The 23,246-nt window shown below is 44.6% G+C and overlaps 1 protein-coding gene across 10 annotated transcripts in view; it reads left to right on the top strand.

The window, feature by feature from the left end:
- Positions 1-22,144, top strand: part of SYT16 (synaptotagmin 16) — a 103,618-nt gene extending 81,474 nt beyond the window's left edge. For all 10 annotated transcript variants that reach the window (XM_039733049.1, XM_039733051.1, XM_039733048.1 and 7 more), the window contains 3 exons: positions 2,363-2,806; positions 3,864-4,053; positions 14,718-22,144. In XM_039733049.1, the coding sequence (XP_039588983.1) occupies positions 2,363-2,806; positions 3,864-4,053; positions 14,718-15,031 (948 nt within the window). In that variant the 3' untranslated portion in view covers positions 15,032-22,144. The remainder of the gene's footprint in view (positions 1-2,362; positions 2,807-3,863; positions 4,054-14,717) is intronic.
- The last annotated feature ends 1,102 nt before the right edge of the window (positions 22,145-23,246 follow it).

Raw genomic sequence — 23,246 nt, 5'->3', positions numbered from 1 at the left:
TGTCCTGAATGACTGAGTTAGACGTGCAGTATCAATCAGGATTCTTGGCTTAGCCTCTCAACAACTGTGCTGGGAAGAGGGAAAGAAAGAAATTCAGATGAAGTAACTAAACCCCAATCTTTCCTTGGATTTCAGTACAAGTTTTGTATAACCAACACATTCACAAATCAGTTGCAGCCCAGCAGGGCTCCAAAAGCAGGCTGGAATTCTGTCAATGACTTCCACAGAAAGAGGATTTGTAGGTGTATAGCAAACCTGCATGGGGGTGAGTCCTGGATAGCACAATGCTCTCAGAAAGGGCCAGACTGTGAGGTCTCCAAAGCTTGGTTTCCCATGGAAAGCTTACTGCCAAAGAGTTTGGCATTTCTCTTTCCCTCTTTGCCTCCAGTTCATGCAGTCTTCTCTGCAGTGGGTCTGGCCACTGCTCTAGTAGCACAATTTGAGCTTTCCTGAAATCCAGACCTTCTTTAGCTGTTCAGCCAAAATGGAGATATCTGACCTTCAGTCTGCCTTGCACACTGCCAGAAGGTGATGATATCAGCCCTGCTGGGGCAGGAAAGTGTCTCTTGGCTTTTCATTCCTGCGGGTTTGTGCTGGTGCACTGGAGTTCACATTTTCCAGCTCAGACATGTAGATGAAAGCCAAGTTTTGCCTCAAGCACGTTTGTCTCCAGACCTTAGCAGAAGTCCTTAAGCATGCCTTGATTCCATCTCCTCAACAGCAAATGCACAGATAAAAGTGTGGAGGGAAATATGAGTCAAGCACAACCCCATCACGTATTGAATATTATTTCATCAACCAGACAGAAATAACTTGACTGCTACACAGGAGCACTTAACATTTTTGTAACACCATGCTCTCTCCAGGCAACCTGGCCTGCCTTGCATTTTTGTTTTTAGCAGCCTGCTGTTCATACAGAAAGGTGCTTCTGTAGCCAAGCAAGTAATTTTGTGTGTTGTTCTCCCTTTGACATTACTTATGCAAGACATGCAACAGCAGGTCTCAAATCTGCACACTTGGACTTGTGTGTTCATGTGCACCAGTCTTAAACACCTCTGAAAATGTGAAAATCTGAAACTTTGCATGTCATGGCAGATGAATCTGGGCACTTCAAAAGTAGATTGACAGGAAGTAAACAAAAATTTTGATGTTTATCTGAGGCCCTGTTTGAGACACCCAGACACTTCTGAAAGGACTTAACACCAGACGTCCCGTGGCCCATCATCTGTTCTCTGAACAAAAAGACTCCTGTGCTGGAAAGAAGTGTTACTTGAAATGTGAAAAGAAGATAAATGTTTGAGGAGGAGGGTGACTCAGATGCTGGTGACAGGCCTTAATTCACCTTCTGGCTATTAACTGAAAATCTTTCCCTAGTACAGTGTATACTCGTGTTTAAATACAAATCATTGATCACTATAGCAACCCCTTTATCATATGAAGCACATTCTAGCTCTAAGATAAAAAAGCACTGTTGAACAGAAACCCACACACCCACTCAGCAAAAGGTAAGGTGAGCATCCATGGTTTTATCTTGTTTTATCAAGATGGTTTTTGTTTTAAAAGTAGGTAAAAGATTGTGTGTGAATTGGTCTGCACATGTTGTGATTGTTTGTTTTGAATTTTTATTCTGAATGTATTAGTACCCAAACTGAACAGAAGGAACAGATGCTTCTCTTGGGAGATTTTAGAAGGGTATAAAGAATCAATACTTATTTAATCAGACTGCTTATCCCCATTATCATTGCTTTAGCCGTAGGAAAAGTATTGAATTATGGGTTAGCATCTAGAAATGGAATTTCCATTCCACAAGAAATTCTGACATGGTGATTTCCTCTTCATATTAAACATAGTGCCTAATTAAAAAAAAAAAAATTCTAGCAGAACAAAATATCAAAAAAGTTAGCAGGTTTGGCTGAATTGTTTGATTTTAATAATGTAAAAAATTCCACCTTGAAAAGCAATTCCAGTGTACATTCAAAGTAACAGGTTAAGTAGGTCAAATTGTTTTGCTAGTGCCTCAATATTGACATGAATGAAATGTAAAAATCTCTTTGTTTAGTTTTTCTCTATGTAGAATGTTAGCCAAATTAACCATCTCCTGCAAAACACTTAAATATTGATGAAACTTTTTGTTGGAAACCTTTCAACAAGTGCTGTTGCTTACTAGAGCGTATGGGGACTATTACACAAAATCAGGCAATTAACTATCACTGGCCTTTCCAGAAACAGTTTGGATCCATGTTTCACACAGCAACTATTCTTGCAGGCACAAGTGAGGAGAACAATTTCTTTTTAATTGGAATTGGAACCACAGAGGCAGTTGAACTCCAGCGGAGGTTTTACTTCTTCCTTCTCTTTGCAGGAGCACAACGAAGTGAACACTGTGCCAGCTCACCATTGTGCCCACGAGCCCATCTGCAAGTGTGGCGACCTGGATGTCATCTTCACCTACAAATCCTCAAGCCAAAAGCTGACAGCCACTGTCCTGGAGGCCAGGGACATCCCAGACAAGGACCGCAGCGGGGTGAACACCTGGCAGGTGCACGCAGTTCTGATGCCGGGCAAGAAGCAGAGGGGTAAGACCAGTGTGCAGAGAGGACCCGTCCCCATCTTCCAGGACAAAATCACCTTCAGCAAGCTGGAGCCACAGGAGCTGAGCAGCCACGCCGTTCGGTTCCGCCTCTACGCCGTGCACAAGGTGGCTGGGGAGAAGATGATGGGGGAGCAGCTGTTCTACCTGAGAGGCATCAGCCAGGAAGGGGAAGTGAAGGTGACACTGCTCTTGGAGCCACGGAGTAACCTGAGTGTAAGTTGGATGAAGGACAGAGGGAGTCCACAAAATTTTTTGGGTTTTGGTGAATATGGTGTTCCTGAAGCCTCTCATTCACTCAGGGCTGTCAGAGTGTGACTGGAGGATCTGACCTGCTGTCCCCTATCAGGGAAGGGGAAGCTCAGGGCATTTCTTCCCTGTAAAAAGCTGTGTTTTACTAACAGCTCAGCTAGCAAGCTTATACAAAATAATTTGGATGCACGACACCTGCACTACTCACCACATGCTGTGCCATTCAGATACAGCATATTGGTCTGGGAACCACCAAGGCATAATTAGACTTAATTCCAATAAGGGCAGTGGTTCTTGTGTACCACTGTGTTGGTATTGCCAGTGCAGAAGCTACCTCATTTGGCCCCAGATACCAGCTTGTGGATCTCCTCTGTGCAGTTTCCATCTTGCCAGAAATGCTTAGTAATGTTCTTCTACATGACAGATGGAAGTGGGGAGCTGGGTCATGTGAAGAGGAACTGGCTGTGCTGCTTCTTAGTTTTCCACGCACATCACAGTTGTATCCAGCTCTGGCTATGCCAATCAATTGGTGTAGATGAGCTCTGTCATGATTCATTGCCTACAAACAGCTCGGAGAGGGGCTGTGCACGTGAGATGAATAAAACTTCCTACTTCAGGTGAAGTGGAGAATAGTAAAAGTGTTGTGGAGGCAAGGAAAGAAAGTAAGAAAATGCACAGTACATGGCCAAAACCTGCCAAACTGAAAAGTGTATTCCATCCAAAAGCCATTATCAAGGAGATGTACAGAGTATTAGTGTAGCAGGGTGTTTGCTTATCTCAGAGGCTTTGATTTACACTCGTGATAACACTTTGCTCAGAGTTCCTTGTCTTTAAAGAGCAAGTTCAGAGATGTGTTTCTGTAAAAGCGACGCTCTGATTCTTCTGGTGCCCCAGCATAATTAATTCTCAGTTATTGTAATTTCTTAGCAGAGATCTTACTAAACGAGGCCACAAGATACAAATTAAGGGGGGGAGGGGTGGTGAATGTCCTGATGATTCTCTCAGTGCTCTTTCCCTGCAGAGTGCAGATTCTCAGCTGAGTCTGTCAGCAATCTCTCACAGTGATAGCGCTTCCTCAACACAGTCCCTGTCGCATGGAGGGGTGCCAGAGCTGCTCGTGGGACTGTCATACAATGCCACTACAGGGAGGCTGGCAGTGGAGATGATCAAAGGCAGCCATTTCCGAAACCTTGCAATTAATAGGCCACCTGGTAAGTACTTTCACTGCCATTAAATAGCGCCATTGAGCCAAAATTTGCTTTTTTATTTTCTTCCTCAAGGTACTCAACTAGAGCGTTTCTGAGCTGGGCTCCCTTGCAGAGTACTTGATTGAAAATTAAGCATTATTGAAAATTAAGCATTATTTCTGATCCATGTGCTGATAAATAGTACAGAGCAATTGCAAGGAATCATCTGAAGGCTCAGCTGATGGGACAATAATACCAGAATATCTGCTTTATTCCTCAAACCTTTACAATATCTGATTATGGCAAAAGTGCTGCTGTACCCAAAGCACAGAATTCTCAGCAGATCCATAAAAAAAAGCAAGAAGCACTTTCCTAGTATTTAAATGTTACCATGTGACCCACAGAGGCCCTGCCTAGTGCCATTAAGTGTTTCCCAAGGCTACACTTGGTTTGGTCCCGTGCTGTGCTGCTGAGTGCTGGGTGAGCTGGTGCTCTGGGCTCTTTGGGGACCCTCCTGCCGTGAATCCTCCGCTGCTGCCCAAGGAAATCTTCCGCAGAAAGAAGACTTGAAAGTTGTTGCAACAGCTGAGTTCCCTTCCTCCAGTCCTAAAGGGAAAAATGGAAATTGCCTCAAGGTAGGTTTAGTTGGCTCCTGAGCTGCAGTAAATCCTGGAGAAGGATGGTGCTGGTAGTGTCCATGACAGAGATGGAGTCACAGGCACAGTTTGCTGCTGGTTGCCTCATTCAGGGGTTGAACAGGGGTGCTCCGTTCATCTCCTGCTGTCCTTTTGCCTCCTGTCTGAAACCAGCAGCTAATGGCAAGGTGAAGCAACCTTTTTGTTTGCTTTCTGTGATGTGTGCCTGCTTGTCAAAGTAGGTAAACCTTTGGCAGTTCCTCGCCTTCTCTGGATTTGACAGAGTATCTCGAGCTGCAAAACACTGAAATTGCTTCTGCAAGATGCTCTGCTCTTTGGTTCAGATCTAGCAAAATATTTATGAAATATTTCAGTACATGGATGTGAAAACTCAGGTTTTACGCTAAACTATACTGAGGTAGATTACAGAAATAATCTGTCATCAGTCAGTCCCTTGAGAATTAAGGGCAAGTCTGTGCAACAGTAAAACCCCTGACCCCAGCCTGTGCAGCCCTCACTGTCTTTTATTAGCTGTGACAGGATACCTCTCCACGTGGGTTATTTAAAGGCATGTTCTTGTTTGCATGTACATGTTTAATAAAAGATTTTAAGTTGGGATCTTTTTTAATAATTTAAAACAAAGGTAGACTAAGGCAACCATGCCCCAGCAGGAAAGCTCTCCTGTTTATATATGCTGCAGAATAGATACATCCCAAAGTTTTACTCTCAGAAATTAAATTAAAGTAGTCCCAATATAGGTCCAAATTAATTTTTAGGCATCTATAATGTCCACTTCATTTTCCCATAAATGAAATTTCATCATTCCTGTATCCAGATGATACAGACCAGTGTCAGACCAATGTCTCTCAGTGCTAGATCAACTTTTAGGTGAAACACAGAAATCCATAAATTATTATAGGCAAACTCTGAACCTATCAAAATCTGCTTCTTTTATTCTGAGTCACATTGTTGCTTCTGCCTTCTGAATTGTTCTTCTGTGCCTGTAAAGCCCCCAGTAGTGTGGTGAGAAAAAGAAAACCCAGTGAAGCAGAAACTGAAAGAAATTAAAAAGAAGGAAGGAAACCAGCCCTTGTCTCGGTGCTGGAGTGGCACTTCACTGATAACCCCCAGGCACTGCAGAGCAGTTTGTTTCTGTCTGAAACATGCTGCTGGCTGAATGACATGCTCAATAAGTCCTTCACAAAGTGAAGCTAAAACTGCTGAGCCCCTTTCTGGAGGGTGAGCAAAGAGCCCTTGTGTTTTCTTAAATAGGTCCTATTTGAAGTTCTGTTGTTCAAGGCTCAGAGGGAGTGATTTCTTTAAAGTATCATGGAAATTTTGGACATAATAGCACCGTGGAACACTTAAACAGCAAGCCTAAACTGCTATTCAGGGCAGCCATTTATGGTAAGACTGAAGGGGCAGAATTCCTCTCCATTCCCAGCCCTGGATACACAGACCCTGTACAGGACCCATATGTGGTCTGTCAGCTTTTAGGAATGGCAAAGGAGTTTTGAACAACAGCAAAGTCTCCAGCTGTGCTTTTTGCCCACCTTGACCCTCTTCTCTGCCACCTGTAACCCACACCATGTGTGCTGCCTTCTTGGCATCCTTGCACAGGGATTTCTCTGTGTGCAGAACAAGGAACTGGACTGGGGCATTGGTGATTTTAGGTGTTAAAGACTGCAGAGGCTGAAGCAGATGGTTTTATAAAGAAAAGGGAGATGGTGCATGTCTCAGTGTTTCTTGGGCACATTTTCTCCTTCACTTAAACCTTTCAACTGAGTCAGGTAAATGTCAAAGTCATGGTTGCTTATGTGGGTAATAAATGGGCTAGAAAACAGCTGGGCAGCTTGGAGAAACTTAAATTATGCAGACAGTGTCTTCTCTTCAGGACATGTATGTGGGATTTAAGCATAGTTTGGTCAAAGATAAGTGTCCAGGTATTGTTCTGGGGAACATGCTGAGTTACAGGCCTAGGCCTACATTCCCTGATCACACAAATAGATCCATTATCACTCAGAGCACTTAAGAGCACTCAAGAGTGTGGCTCCAGCATCGGACCATAAATTATCTGGCTGTGCCAAAAAGCCTCGTGCAGAAAAGCATCCACAGCTTTGTCAGATGTGGACACTGTTGGTATTTTAGTGCTAATGGCTTGTGTGCAGTGCACCTCATTCTCTTTGCTTCTTGTAAAAATCATTAACCTGTGCTAGCATTGTAGGAGTTCATATTTTGGTCTGTGGTCTTGTATCTTCTTAGAACAAAATGCAGTGTGTTCATTTAAAGCCTTGTTTATTAAAAAAAAAAAAATCAGCAAGAGAAGGCTACACCACTGGCAGAAATGTCTTTAAAAATTTATAACCAGTTACATACTATGTGCATGGAAGTAATACCTTGGGATCACAGAGATGGACCAGGAATCATTTGAGCTAGTCAGTGCATAAGCACAAAGCACAGAAATGTGTCTGCCCATGTGATGCTAAACCTTCATCAGCTGCTCTGCTGGGGGCAGCTCTGTCTCCTCTAATCCAGCCTTCCTTCTGTTCCCTTCTGCACTTCTTTTGGGGTTTATGTCTGCGTGTAATGTGATGTGAGAAGAACTATTGTGAAGTTATTCCCTTGCCTAAGAAAAGTCCTCCAAGCTTTTTGGCAGCTGCAGAATTAATCACACATAATAATTGCATCCGTGCATGATCATTATTATACCAGCAGCATATTAACCCCATTAAACAAATACAACAGCACTGATGCTGGAAAAGACAGGAGGGGAGAGAGCAAGCTATCAGGATTTCTATGGGGAACAGGAGAAATTCTTGAAGTAAAGACTTGTCTGAAAACAAACAGCATCTGAGCCACAGGTAACAATGCCAACAAGTACAGAAACGTTCCCATAGGAAAATGAGGATCTTTACATTAGGATCCTATTTGCTCTGGGATCAGAGTGCTTGAAAGCCATTAGTGGATTTTATTTTATCAGCTTATTTTTGAGGGAAGAAAAGTTATTACCCCTGTTACATTCCTGGAGAACAAAGGCACAGGTTAATTCCTTTAATTACTTCAAAGCAGGCCAGGAAGCTGAATAAAATAAATTAACTTTTAACCTGCCTATCTTGCTCTGAACAGGGAACTTGCTTGAGCTCCTAAAGCTTTGTGATTCATGTTCCCATGTCATCAGTAATAGAAGAGGGATCTGTGCCAGGGCAAGCTGGGATGGATTCAGTCCTCCAGACATTGGATAACAGAGGAGTAGATGTGCTGGGAAGCTTCTTGCTGCTGAGTGCTTGCCAGTGAGTGACAGTAAGACTGTAGAAAACCACCTCTCCCTCTGCACATTCTTGTTGCCCATCCATGAATATAGCTGGAATAAGCTTATAATAAGAACAGCTGAGGAAGCTTTGTTCTGGGTGGAAAAGATGAGGCCAGATGCAAGGAGCCCCAAGAGGATGTCTCAGTAATGAGCAGCTGGGCAGTGAGGTGGAAGAGGAAGTGTGGATGAGTGTAAGATATTGCATGGAGACACAGGTGGAATTCAAATGTGATCTGGATGGACTCAGAGCCACTTGGGAGTGAAATATTAGGCTTATGGTAAATAGCTGCAGGAAAATGTCAACTCAAGGGTCACGAATAGTAGTGAAAAAAACCCCCAAAGTTAAGGTGGACAAAATGAAAGATTGGTATTTGATTGTAAATACACATTCACTGGTGTAATGAACACTTTTTGCAGTTCTGCCTTCCTCTGTTCGAACAGAATATGGCAGGACTGGAAAGATGTGGTGAGGAGTGTTGGAGACAATCAGGGGAATGGGAGCAGCTTCCAGCTGAATAGACTGTGCCTCCTACAATGCTACAACAAAAGGAGGTGGGGGTGGATTCACAGAGGTCTCTAAGTGTCATTGAGAAAGTGAATTAACGAAAGAAATTCACTGTCTTCTGATACAAAACCAGAGGATGGTAAAAGGAAGCGAGGAGGGAGCAGGTTCTGAAGGGGAGACAGCTCTTCACCTGAGCTGTCAAATTCCTCCCTACAGAATGCCATGGATGCTGGAAGCCTCCTTCAGTTCTGTGCAGCACAGGAGAAATCCACAGAGAAAGTTCCACAGAGGATTGTTAAATACAAAGCCTCTGGCTGAGGAAGTTCTTGAGTCACAAAATCGCTGGAGATTCAAGAGTATTTGTGAGAGAGCCAGGATGATGGTCTGGTATTTTCATGGATGTACTGCTGTGTGTGGTACTGGGTGGATGGGTACAGCTCTCCCCAGCACCTGTGGGGCCTGGGACTGAGCAGGCTCAGGAGAACAAGTGTCACAGTCAAACAAGTGAAAAAGGGACTTTCAAGGAGCAACTGTGAGATTTTTGCGGGGGATATTCCGTAATAATTAGACATCTTGGGATAGTGGGTGGTTATCCAGTAATGTTTTCAATAGCTTTAGGTTTCTAAATTGTCTGTGAAAAGCACAGTCCATGATACAGTTTCTGGGTATAGAAATGAAGATTTTTCTGAATCAAAGGACTGCATTTGAAGTGGATGGATGCTGATGCTTTCCCACTCCCATGGCTGTGAACAAGAAAATTCTTCCCCTCCCGAAACAGGCAGAAGAAAAAAGCCATTTCATCCTAACTCCAAATTTCAGCTGGAGCTGAATGTTTAGCGGGAATCTGCCGTGGCAGTGCCGAGCAGCAGCGTTTGCAGGAGATCTGATCACAGGCTGTGTAATCAAGCCATGCCCGTGGGCACTGCTGCTGGAGGTGACAAAAGCTGGGTTTAAGCATCCTTACATCCTGCTGCTCCCGTTGCTGGGCAAGTGTGCATCCCTGCTTTCCCTGGTAAAGCTCCAGCCCCTCTCTGAGGCAGCAGCAATGCATTAATGTGGGAAAGTAGAAATGCCCTTATTAGAGGAGAGTCACGCTGTGCATCCCGAGAGGTGTCTGTGCCCTGCTTTAGCTGTGTCAGCCCGGGCTGAAGCTGCACCTCCTCAGGGCTGGGGACTGAACTGGCTCTGCAGCCTGACACGTGTCCCAGGAGAGGGCTGGTGCTGTGAAATGGAGTGGACATGGGGTGTTGGGGCAGCCGAGGAGCATCACTGAAGAACTGAGCTCCTGGGTGCTCCAGAAGGAGATTTCCTTCCCGAGAGCCCTCATCTCCTGCCCCTCTTGCTGTCACTGATGCCAGCAATTCCCTCCTCTGGAACAGTGCTTCCAGGGACCAGGGCATTCTTTTCTGCTGCATTTTAAATTAAAGGCACTGCTGGTCTGTTCTCTGATGACTCACATGTTGTGAAGGTTGCCAGATCCCAGCCTCTCCCTTGTGAGAGAGCTGCCAGCCCCGGGAGAGGGAACCTGAGAAGAGGCTTTGGTGGAACAGGGAAAGGAAAGTTGGCTTCTCAGCAATGTAGTAGGCAGCTCCCAGCTCTTGTATGATTTATACAGTAGGCCATAAACTGCCTTAATCCAGACTTTCATGAGGACGGGTTGGGATCAGAAGCTTGGGTCTAATCCTCCTCCCTCCTATTTTACTGATCCAGCTGCAGTGAGCCCGGCTCAGAGCATGAATGTTCAGTGTTCTGCCCCACTGCTGGTTGAAAGGGGAGGCAAAGCCAGCCCTAATGGTCTTCTGGGCCTCAAACTGAGCCCTCACGTCGAGCTGCCTGTACAGAGCAGCACAGAGTCGAGCTCTGGGGCTGCTTTGCCACGTTTATTATGTAGGCTGGGAGCGTGGGCTTGCCAGCTGGGGGAAATTAAGCTCCAGGCCCAAGGCTTTCTTCTGCTGTGGCTGTTATTAGTCTGGATTGCAGCATGCTGACATGGTTATCCTGCTTTTGGAAATGAGCTAGCTCGCCTGGAGCGCGGGTGGGAAAGTCCGCACGGCGCTGTGCGGTACCCTGCAGTCCTCAGACGTGAGGGGTCAGGAGTCTTTGGTTGTTTACTTCCTTTCTAAATATAAATTCAAGCAGGGGGTTGGATGCTTTTGTATTTGCAGTGCTCTTGCTCACGGGTCAGCTTTACTAATAATGGTGGTGCTCAGTGTAAGTGAAAGCAGAACGCTCGCTATGGTCCCTGCTCCAAAAACAGGAATGCATAAATTACAGTTGATTATTCCCCTGAGTTGTCATTATCAGTTAGTTCCCTCAGAAGAATCATGACAGAAATGGGTCATTAGAAGAATCCTGGAAAAACTGATTGCCTTTGCAGATGAGCTCTCCAGAGGTGTTTGATGGTTGATGGAGACAGAGCAGTCTGCACGAGGAGAGGTTTGTCCAGCCCTTTAGAGTAAGAGGATGCAGCACTAGCCCAAAATGTGTCTGGCTTATTACAGCATTCCTTGATTTAGTGCTTTTCAGTCTGGTATTAAATGCTGAGATGTTGATATTTTATGTATACATGGACATTGTTCAGTCCACTCATACGAGAGAGGCAAGATAAGTTCAGAGTAAAAATGCTCTGAATGCAGCAAGAACTTCTCTTCCAAAACCTGTATGGAAAGGAGAGCCTGGTAGATGGGGTGCTAAAATTGGTCGTGGCAAAATTAGACGTTGTTCTTGAATCTTCACAGACTTCTGTGCAACCGTGGACAAGCTGCAGGCTCAGACACTCCCAGATATTTAGAGGTCTCACTCTTCCTCATGTCAGTGAGACGGGTGCCTAAACAGAAGGTGAGCACTTAGGCATTTTAAAGAATGTCAGCCCTAATCTCTTTTCCTTTTGTGCTTGATGGAGGTGGCACAGAAGTAAACACTGTGAAGAGCACAGAGTGCTGAGACACACGGTAATGAGGCCATTACTGAACCTGAGCATGTAATTAGGTGGAAAATGTTTGCCTTCATAATGAATAGATGCTCTTACACATACATTCCTCAGTAAATCGTCAAGTTCATCCTTGCTGTAGCTCCACTAATATCACTGTGTAACTGGGGATGGATTTTCTTTGGCAAAGTCAACAGGAGGGGAGAGCTTTCCATCCCAGAGGACAAGACTGGATCACAAGAAAAGCTGTGTTTTCTGAGGAGATACCCAAAAAGATGCTGCAAAGAGCACAATGTAGGAAGGGAAAACTACAATCTTAAAATTTATTTAGTGAAGCAGAATAACAGCTCAGCCTCGTATGTACCAACTCTGCAAAGCAAATTTCAGATGCTAAATATACGATCCACACCTACTCTTTTATTTCTGTTCAGGCAAGCTTGATTCGTTTGGCTGGTAAAATACACCCAGTGGAATAAACTTGAGGAGAATTAGCAGCCTGATTTAGTTGTGACTTGCACTGGTTTTGTGCCTGTGCTTTCTTGGGGGTGAATAGGGCTCCTGGTATTAGCTCTGCCCTGAGCACAGTTTCCTTCCAGCCTGATCCAGATGATACATGCAGAATCCCCACCCACCTTGGTACTGCACAGATGGGGTCTTGGTGCAGAATTATGTAGAAATCTGACATATATTAAAGAAAAAGTCAACTTTTCTGACTTCAACTCATTGGTGGTGTGCTGCTCATTTTCCTCAAAGCCAGCTGTGTTATCCCTCGCAGAAGCTGAGGCCTCAGTCAGGGATGTGACATCCTGGAGTTTATGAGTGTAAGACACTCATCCATTCATTGCCTACAAAATTAACTGGGACATGCTGAAACAGTATCCATGAGGTGCTTTAGCTGTGGCACTTGCTTTAGTGTTAACACCTAAATCATCTGTACAGGTATCACTGTCTGCTAGATCAGTGCTGAATTATGGCATCTGCTTTTTGGATTATGAATTGGTTGGCTCCTTTGGGCACTGTTCAGATGGATGCTCCTGCAGTTAGGTGTGATGAATCTCACCTGAGCTGCCAGTACTGGTGAAAGTCAGAAGGAAGTATGACAGCAAGGAATACTAAAAGTAAAATCTAGACCTCAGTGCTTTCCCTATCTTCTTAGAAAAAGAGATGCAGGCATGTGTGGGACACCTTTCCCTAAAATAGTGTAGGAAGGTAATGCTGGGTTGGTTGTGAAAAGAAAGAAAAATTTTGAAGTTCAAACAAAGAATTGTACTAATTACTTGCTTGTTTGTATTCAAAAATCAACCTTGTGGAGTACTTCCAAAATTTTGAAATCCCATTTTCAGGAAAAAAAAAAAAAAGGAAAGATGAACACATTAAAAAAAAATCATAAAACCCCAACTTATCTTTATTTTCAGGGAGTTGCCTGCAGTCTAGACCAGCAGCCAGGACTTACACATGAGGAATGTTTCAGTGCACATTGTGGTTTGTCAGTGCCAAGTACAGTGACATCCCTACAAATACTGTAGGAGTTGTGTCTGGTTTCACATTGAGTCAAGCTGGAACAGAGGGTCCTCTCTTGGGCTTTGTGTTCCTGATGGGCCTGAAGTTGTTACAGATTTCAGTCCTTCAACACTGAATATTACAGTGGAAATCAGTCTACCTTTCAGTAAAGTTTTTTTTTTTCCCCTTACCAGACACAATCAGGAAATTGAATCAAAGCTTTTCCTTTCTGTGTGACAAGTTGGTCTTTGCTGGCAAGATCCTCTTCATCCCCAGCGTTATGCTGGGAGCCAAGCTGGCACCCCCAGCTAATGGCTGGGCTGAACTTTCCCCGCAGTAACTTGATAGCTGTACAGCTGTGCAGGCTCACAATTTGCTCCTTGATTGTCAGCCTCCTGACAGCTTTTTCAGTGGAACAGTTTGAGAGGAGCGGGAAGCCCTGCTTTGGAGACGTGGAAGTGTTTTCACACCTGAAGTGTAATTTCACACCTTGTGTTGCTCAGTAGATAAGTGCGTAAAATAGCACATCAAACGGGAACAGAAGAGGACAGAAATGCTGCAGACAAGAGATGGAGGCTTGTTATTTATTTCCTATCTTCAGCACACTCTGAAATAATACTCACTTGCAGGAACCCAGGCACAGATTATGGAGAGGTTAGCAGAGGACTTGTCTAGCCAAGCAATCTGTCACTGTCATGTGCAGAGCAAGGTGAAAACTTACACTGAGCTGGGTCTGTGGAGCCCTGCGAGCTCTGACACCACAGTGTTATCAACCATGCAAAAGAGGAGAACTGATTAATACAGGAGGCAGCAGGGATTTAAAGAGTAGGAGCACTAAATTGGACCATCCCTTCCTTGTATTTGCTAAACATGTTTCACCACTTGTATGGACTTAAATTGTAAATAAAATTGACCCACCAAAAAAAGTAATATGAGAATTTGCAAAAAATATGAAACTATTATGGAGACCAAATAATTTCACTGTTTATGCAGGGTTTTTTTCCCTCCTTTTTAAGACTCTTATTTTTTTGGTATCTCAAACAATAGATCATAGAGAGTGGTGGAAAGGCAAGGGCAGCTGAGGGAAGCCTGGGTAGACAGCCCCAATGAAGCTTAATTGTAAGGGAGAGGAGGGAAAGGTGGAGACACCATTTGAAGTGGAGAATCCATGGAGATGCTCACAGTTTTGCTTAGACAGGTTTTCTAGGACTGGATACCTGATATCCTGTTCTTTCCAAGAGAGTGGTGTAGGCCCACAGTTTGTGGTGACTGGGAGTGGGATGGCCAAGCCTCATCCCCATGGGCACAGCTGTGAGCAGCACTGACAGCAATGAGCCATGGAGTGCCCAGGGGCACTGACCAACCACCAAAGGGAACAGAGGGCACACAGGGGCATGAACATGAGGGGTATAAAAGGTTGGGCTAAAGAACAAGAGAAGCAGTCTTCTGAAGTGACATGATGTTACTCTGTATGGGCAGATGCCTGAAGCCTTCTGAAATTGTATGGGGATACTCTGGGTACCATGTCTGTCTCAACTGTGATATATACTACAACAGAGTGGGGCTGAAACATGCATCAGTTTTCTTTCCTTCTCAGCTGAATATGAGAAAGTCCCAGAGATGCTTTCCTCTTCTGCTTCTCATCCCATGGATTTTACCATGAGCGCCATCCAGCCCTCATCTGCTGTTCACTGCAAACTGCTCTGCTTGGATGGTTTTTGGGTTGTGTTTTTTGACTGCCTGGGACTTTCATTTAGCTTGTCACCTGTCCCAAACATGTCATTTCCTCTTTTTTTTTTTTTGTCTTAGACACCTACGGAAAGCTCTGCCTGCGCAACTCGGTGGGCCAGGAGATGTCTCGCTGCAAGACCTCCATCCGCCGGGGACAGCCCAACCCTGTCTACAAGGAGACTTTCATCTTCCAGGTCGCCCTCTTCCAGCTCTCAGACGTCACCCTGCTGATCTCCATCTACAACAGGCGCAGCATGAAGCGCAAGGAGATGGTTGGCTGGATCTCCATGGGCCAGAGCAGCAGCGGGGAGGAGGAGCAGAGCCACTGGCAGGAGATGAGGGAGTCTCAGGGGACACAGGTCTGCAGGTGGCACACGCTGCTGGAGTCCTAGTGGGGACCAGGGCAGCCTGCAGGTCCTGGCACCAAGGGCTGGCTGGCTCCCCTTGCTCTCTGCCAGCAGAAACCAGCTCTGGCAGGGAACACAGCTTTAACCTGCCCGCTCACTGTGGGTATCAAAGGTGGCAAGGCCTGGGAAGCAAGTTTAGTTCTTGCCTTACCAGCTTGCCCTGCATTTTCTACATCCACATAATCAACCCTAGTGAGAAGTAGTGGGAATACTTGGAAAATCCTTTCCTTGGACATTGTCTTCCTCATTTTTTCCGTCGGCATAATCACCACAGACTGATTCTGATGTGATGCTGTTTTCTTCTGGGGTAAACTCTCACTTCCCCCTTCTCCCTTATTTATATTAATGAAGTTTGCAAATATTCTTGCCACGCAGATAGCTCACAAAAAAGCTAACCTGCATGCAGATCACATCCTCTCTCTTTTATTATCATGTTTCTAAGTCCTAGAAATAAGTATTTGATACCACTGTAGACTGGATGATATATTTTTCAGTCAGCATGAGAAAGCACTCTTGAATTCTCTGTCAACTTTTAAGTGCCTAGACATTCCTACTGTTCTCCTGTACTAACAATTGATATAAGGACTAAATACTACTGATATTTTTAATTAGGCACCCTGTGCACCTGTTAGCCTGCATTGACATAGGTTTGCACAAGAGATAACAAGCATCAGTTTTATATTGCATTATACAATGCATGTTTAGATGTTTACTTGAAGTTATGGCTTCTGTCATCACAAATACCAAAAAAAGACCAGAACAAACTGCACAGCCACCTTTGTGCCTGAATCACTCCTTTCTGCATCCTTTTGCCCATGTGTTCATGTGATCTTTAGAAGTGAGGTTCATTCAGAAAAACATTCTGTGAGCATTACAGGAGAGGGCTTCAGACCTGTGGTTTTTCTGTGATTCAGCACAGCACTACTCGGTTTGCTGAGGGCTCTTCTTCAAAACTCCTGTAATATCTCCTTGGGATAGGGAAGGGGACTGGTTCTGGCATGCTGAGCAGTAGAGGATGCCAGACCATGTCACCTAACCTGGGGAAGGAGCTCTCTTGCAGGCCAGGAATAGGATCCAGAGGGGCTGCTGGCTCTGCTGAACTAGCACTGGAGAAAAGAATTGTTCTTCCTGCCTCCAGCTGAGAGCAATGCAAGGAGCAGCCTTGCTGGATGAGGTGATGACGCTGTCACGTGGTTACTTTTCAGACTACACTGTCCTTCTCCATTTTAATCTCTTTTCCTGTCTCTGTGAGCTGAAGTCGTGGAGATGATGGATGGAGGATGTGTCTCAGTCTGCTGCTTGGCTAAGTGGTTGTTGTTGCAGTGCTGTGTGTGACACAAAGGAGGATGTTCCTCCTCAGTGGAATGTAGGCAGTGAGGTGCTGAGATCTCCAAATGCTATCAGCTGCCCAATCTCCCATTCCCCACACTCTCTAGGGGAGGACTGTCTTTTCTCCACTCCTGCTGATGACAGCAAGACACAGGAAATATTTTGCTGAAGAGGTTTGTCTTTACTGAGTCACTTCATGGTTTGTTTTTGCCATTTACAGAGACCTGGCACCAAATTCTGCCTCCTCCTGCACCACAGCCACTTCCTTTGCTTCAATGGTGCTGTGCAAATCTAACTGATGCAAATTTTGGCACTGGCTGTTTGACCAAAATTGGTCCTTGGTGCTGGTTTTTGTCACACCCAGGCTAGACAGGCCCTGAGGGCACTGCTGTGACACTCACAGTTATCACTTGGTGTCACAGAGGCTCTGTCTGGCCTCAGGAGGCAGACAGAATAATCTGCAGAAAAGCACTTCTGCTACAGGTGATACAAGCTATTCTACAGACCACGCTCCTGTATCTTCTTATCACCTGTCTGAGCATCATTTTTCCAGGGAGACTGGTGGGTATCCTATGCAGGAGGGTTTTCCTCCACTGTCTAGATAAGCTGGCACATCTGCTTTGCACTACTGGGGCTTTGAAACACAAAACAGAGCACAACCCAAATGCAGCTCACCCAGCAAATGAGTTCTTGACTGCACTGCCAAAGCTGGTGCATTACCAATGTGAGAAAAAGTGAACATCTGAGTGGTGACCAGAACAATAGAATTTCATTTATCATACGCTTTTCTGCTGGGAAAAAAAAAGAAAAGAAAAAAAAAAAAAGTAGAGGAAACAGCCCAATTCAAAAGGTGCATTTGTTGATTCTAGTTGTTTTCCAATCACTCCATCTTTTGTCCTGAACTGCATAAAATGTATATGCAAGTGTTTATAATTAATTTTATTACCTGGAATGTGTGGGTGTAATAAACTTACTGAGATTTTCTTCAGAACTTCTTGAACCTGCAAAGCCTTGCCTTGCTTCATGATTAGCTAAGGAAAAAGTGTAAGTTCATAATACATTTCAGCAGTGAACTGGAGATAACCCAGATTTATAACAGCATGATTAAAAAAAAAACCTAATGAAAAAGATAATTTAAAAAAAAACAATGAAGTACACTGGGTTTGGACTTCCATGCTGTTTTCACATTAAGATCTTTTCTGAAGATATGGCATTAAGGGAATTGAATTTTAATATATAATTTAATTGTAGAGTTTTTGGAGTCAGAGAAAAACAAGTGAAAATGGCTTACTTAGAGTAAGTCAATACCTAAGCATGTGTCAAAACTTTGCTGTCCAGGGGAAGCAGGTTGCTGTGTCCTTGCTGCCACATGTTACCCTTTTATTTTACCCTTTATCAGAAAATATTGGAGGGAGGGGGCAAGGGCTGTGGCAGTGGGACCTTTGGGTTTTTAGAGCTACTGCCAAAACTCTTGGTGTGTCCAAGAGAGAATTGCTTTTGTGGGGCTCTTTATGTTCCTACTAAAGCAATGGAGAAATTGAGGAATCTTGGGATGAACCAGGTGCTGGGGGTACTCGTGTTTGCTAGCTATATTTTGGGATTTTTATTGCTTTTGTGGTTTATTTTTCCTTCCATTATTGACTGTCTGTGAAATGGAGGCTTTGCAGCAGCCCTGGCATATTCCAAAGCTCTTGTAAATTCTTCCCATTGACAGATTGAATTAGTCATTGCTAATATTGATACAGACTGGGCTTGTGCTCATGGTCTTTCTTATGTAAACACCACTGCCCTTTTAGTCACTGCTTTAACCCCTTGTTTCCTTTGGAAGTGGCTGACAAGGCTGAATTTCCAGGAGGTTTTCCATTCCTTGGGAAAACTGATTCTCACTTGACTCATGGATGGCTGGTAGGCCCTGTGCTCCCCTGGCCTTCTCCATGTGGATGCTGATGCTCTCTGCTCCTGTGGGGCTCCAGGTGGGGAGAACTGCTGTGGGAATGCCATGGGGATTTCAGGCAGCAGAGTAGGAATGGATAACCTGGTTCTGGGATGCTTGGGAACTTACAGGTCTAGATTATTGATGTTTTCGAAGATAATTTGTTCCCTTTTGACACCCCTGTTTGTAATCTCTTTATAGTTTATTTGAATTGTCTTTAAAAAAAAAAAAAAAGGCCTGAAAATTTGGAAAGGGATTAACTGCATTGGCCCAGAGTATTATGGGCAAGTGCCCTGGATACATCTCTGTATCTTGAACAGCATTGTTCAGCTGATTGCAGCTGTTCTTTCCTTGTTCTCTCCCCAGCCACCATGGCCCCGTCCTGCCAAGCTCTCTGCTGCTATTTTATTTTTCCTTTTTTCATGTTTATTGACAACAGAACAGAGTGATCTCACCGTGTTTATACTCCCCATAATAACGGTGATCTTCAGCTGATGCCCACAGAAACCAGTTCCTTTTTTAGCCCACTGAGCTGCAGCAATGGCTCACTGAAGTGCCCATTTGCAGAGGCTTTATCTGGATCATCTTCCACATCCTTTGATTTGTCTGGGCTTCCTTTTTGCCAGTGTCTTTAATTAGCTGGACCCTGCTGTGGCCTGCTGGTTGCTGTTGCTCTGCCTCGTCTGCCTTTCCCTCCAGGGGCAGAGTGGGCTGTGCAGCTCCCGGGTAGGTGGACAATGCTTGGGTGTATTTTTAGCGGCTGCAGATCCCGAGGAGTTATTTGGTGCTTTACAAAGCTGACTGATCTTCAGTCATGGATGGCGTTTGAAGTTCCTGGATGCACAGATCCAAAGGCTGCCAGCTGCTATTGATCATTTCCCCAGCATAAAGCTGAAGGTGGCAGCTTGGCAGAGGAGCAGGCTTTTCCTCTGGTGGCATTTCATTTTCCCCTTCAGCTGGAGCTGGCAGTGACCTTGGAGCTGGCGTGCCTGCAGTGCTTGCTTTCCACTCCCATATTTATCATCATTTTTAATCTGTGTGATCACAGCACTTCATCTCTCTGCCTCCCTCTCATCTCTCCTGCCTTCTGCCCTTCAGCATGAAAGGTGGACTGAAAGGCTGAGCAAAGAATTGGCCTTCTCCATCATATTATCCCCTCCCAGAGGGGTCATCCCAAAGTTGTGATGCTCCTGATCAAGACCTTGCCTCCCTGCTCTCTTGTCCACTTGTGGAGTTTGAAGTTTGTTGGTTGGGCTGTGACACTTAAATATTTACAGAGTGACACCCTCAGTGTGGACCAAGTTAATGACAGAAGAAAGATCCTGGTTTGTATTTGCTTTCTTCCTTTCCTCATGGGCATTGTGCTCTGCAAAAGGACAACGGAGCCTGCAGGAATTAGTATGCAGGAACATCCTCTTTCCATTTAAAATGTGCTAAGTGTGATGTTTGCAGCTATGGTTTGAGGGGAAGAAACAAAGCAGCCAGGGTTTGTAGAGAAGCTCACACTTTGAATGAGGCAGGTTTTTCCCTCCAGCATGTGATACCCCAACAAATACATTCTCCTATCCCAGGAAGCAGCGTTGGCTCTGAGCTCATCTGCTTCTGTGATACAAGCAGCCAGAAGATGACAGATCCCAAAGCTTGGAGAGGCATCCAAGATAATTCCACAGAGCTGGCCTGGGTGTTTATTTGGGATGTGCTGAGGATTTAACAAGCTGTCATGCAAGAAATGAAAACCCCAGGCAGTGGTGGGAGGGTGGTGGTGGGGGAGAGAGGCAGGAGGGGAAGGCTCTTGGTGTGCTTGTGCTGCTGTGGAGCTGGGAATTTGCTCACTCCTGACTCCAGAAAGCAGCACAGCCAGGCTGCAGTGGCATCAAGCCTGAGCTGAAACCCAGTTTCTCTGCAGGACTCTTGAGCTCCAGCTCTGCTGAAGGCACACAGCTTTTTTATTCAGTGCACAGTGAGCTTGTGTCTTCCTGCAGCCTACGCTGTGGGCCCTAAGAAATGAATGTGTAAATATTTTGTCTCTCACAGCAGCCCAAGGTCATCTTTCTGGAACAGCAAACAGGCACAGAATCCAAAGAAGATCAGTCTGTCATATGAGTAAGGTTAGCATCTGCACTTACAAATGACAAAGGCTATTAATCCTCATGCTGTAATCCCCAAGCTGTTTGCCAGCTGGCAGCAGGAAGATGCTCCTGCTCAACCCACACAGCTATCCATGTTTTTTCACCTTTGTAAAGCAGATATAGGTCAATGTTGTAGCCTCAATAAAAAACCTGGTAGATGCCATTCATCTCTTTTGGCATTACAATCCCCCTCTTCTCCACACAAACCCTCTATACAAATAAAGGGATAAAAGAAGAGCTCTGGGCTGGGCTTTCCTGTGCTGCTTCCCCAAAACAGAAGGCTGAAGGTGAGATTTTCCCCCCTCTTCTCTGCTCCTGAGTTTGTCCTGGGTGGATGAATTTTGAGATCTCTGCAAAGCTGAACAACCTTAGCAAAGCTCTGTCGCTAGTCAGGTCTTTACACCTAGAGCAGGGAAAACCTAATTCTTGCAGAAGGCAGACAAAATTCCAGTGATGAGACTTTTTTTGGTCTTAATTTGGGAACCTGCACAGGATTAGGGTATTGCCTATCAGAGGAGCATTAACCCCTGAATCCTCTGAGGTATCACTGGTGGAGCAGAAGGAAACTGCAGGAAGTGATGCAGGTAGGCTGTGAGAGTCTGTAATCTCACACACCCAAAACCTGTATGGTCACTGGCTTGCCCCCAGTCAGTATTAGGCAGCTGGGGTTGGAAATAGTTGAGGAAGAAACACAAAAGCCAGATGGGAGCTGTGAAACTCCTTTCAGACCCGTTACTTGCTCATCTCTCAAGGAAATTGGAAAGTAATTTTTTTTTTTTCCCTGTAACAGAAATCACAGCTGCTTTGGCAGCTGCAGGTGTGTGGAGCTAAGGATGTTTCCTCCTTGCTTTTGTATTTCCTCTGGCTGTGGTGGGGGACATCAAATAGACACCAAACACTCTGGAGGCGTTTGTCCCCTGTAGAGTCATTCCCAGTGTGGGCTGATCTTACTGAGAAAAAAGAGACAAAAAGCTGATATTGGCCATGGGCGAGGAACAAGGATTCAGGATTCACACAAAAGCAGGATTCTTCCTGAGCCCCACAACCATTAATTAGCTGTGACCTTCAGGGAAGGCACTTCACCATGCCAAATACTTCCCTCTCCCTTCATTTCTCTTAGAGTAACACTGCAAATTTCTCTCTTCATTAGCAACTAGGAGAAAAAAACATCATATAATTTTGCCAGCTTTCCTCATCCCTGTTATGTCTTGTTAGCACTTTCCAGGTGTTTTTCCTTCATGCTGTCTCTATCACTGCATCTCCCATCCTCTCATTAATATCTACAGAGGTCTGGTCCAAGGCAGGTCAGTGCCTGGTAGCAATATTTTATGTTCATGGTGCTCAGGATAAAACCTGTCCTCCAATCCCTTGTCACTTTGTGGCACCTCAAGCACAAGTTTTCCAATTAAACTGGTATCACATCTCTCCTGTATTCCTCTGCTGGCATTGCTGTGGTTTGTGTCTTGCTGGGCTTTATTCTCAGCTGTAACTTCATTGACTTTTCCCAGCAGAGAGTTTTGTTTGTCAAGAAGAGTAAATGAAGTAATCATTTGGTAGACTTAGCATTTAAATACTGCGTGACATTTATATGTGTGTGTGTGTATATAAAAAATGGTTTTTATGGCAGAGTGCCGCGGGGCATTTGCATGAAGCACATCTCAATGTATATTTGACTGTTGATTTAAATACACAGTATGTAATAAGTTATTTTTAGTGTGTATTGACTTCTTTCTCTATTGGAACAATATACCATCTCTGGCAGGGCTGTGTTGTCTCTGTTGTGGGCACAGCTGGACGCTGTAGACACTGAGGTGTGTCCTTGTCCTGTTTCCTCCTTGTGAGGTGAGAGTCGCTCCCCTCAGGAGCTTTGTGGGTGGAGAAATGTCCCTCCTGGGTTTGTTTCCACAGGACAGTGTTGTGAGTCTCCTACTGCACCCCCCTGGTGTTTGGTAGAACATCTCACATTTCTCCTTTCTCTGCTGCCATCTCCTCAGCACAGAGAGCTGGTTGGTGTTTGGAGCGATTCAGCCCCGTGGCTGAGGGAGCACCAGGAGCAGTGGAGATCTCAGCTCCCTTTCCCAGCCTGAGATCACAGAGCCACTGAATGGTTTGGGTTGGAAGGGACCCTAAAGACCACCTCACTCCAACCCCCTGCCATGTGAAATCTCCCACTAGACTAGGTTCCTCAGAGCCCCATCCAACCTGGCCTTGAGCGCTTCCACATCCACAACCACTCTGGACAAGCACAAAATTTATCTATAAACTGTTTACTTTAAAAAATAACAATGAAGACAAATTAATAAAAATGCCACGTCCTTAACTTCTGTTGGTGCAAAGGCAAGGCTTCTAGAGCTTGCATTTATTGATGAATTATTTTTATGGTAAGTAAATCTACAAAGGAAGAACTTTTCCTACTGTGAAAGTTATAAGAAACAAATTTATATGTCCTTTTCACTTTTCTAAAGATCAAAGATTTGCACTGAAAATTGTACCTTGAATCTAGTTACTGAATGGTTGGCATTGACTGGTGAGGGGCCACTGGGATGGTGTGAGCATTGTTTCACTTGCTGGGTATGTGATTGAAAGAGATATCTGTGGTGCAAAACTGATAAAAAGATGAAAGATACAAGGAAAATATGTTTAGATATTCAACTGGAAAACTGGTATGGGTTTATTCTTAGCTTTTCCTGTATTTGACAATGAAACATTTTTTATTTTACTTAAGTGCTAACGTGCATGATCATACAATATATTGCCTCTTGCTAATTATATGCTGCGTTAGGAATACTAATGTCTACATGATATATGA

Source organism: Passer montanus, unplaced genomic scaffold (assembly GCF_014805655.1).
Source record: "Passer montanus isolate IOZ18808 unplaced genomic scaffold, ASM1480565v1 scaffold82, whole genome shotgun sequence".
Lineage (NCBI taxonomy): Eukaryota > Metazoa > Chordata > Aves > Passeriformes > Passeridae > Passer > Passer montanus.
The sequence above is the reverse complement of the archived record's forward strand: the minus strand, read 5'-3'. Positions and strand labels throughout refer to the sequence as shown.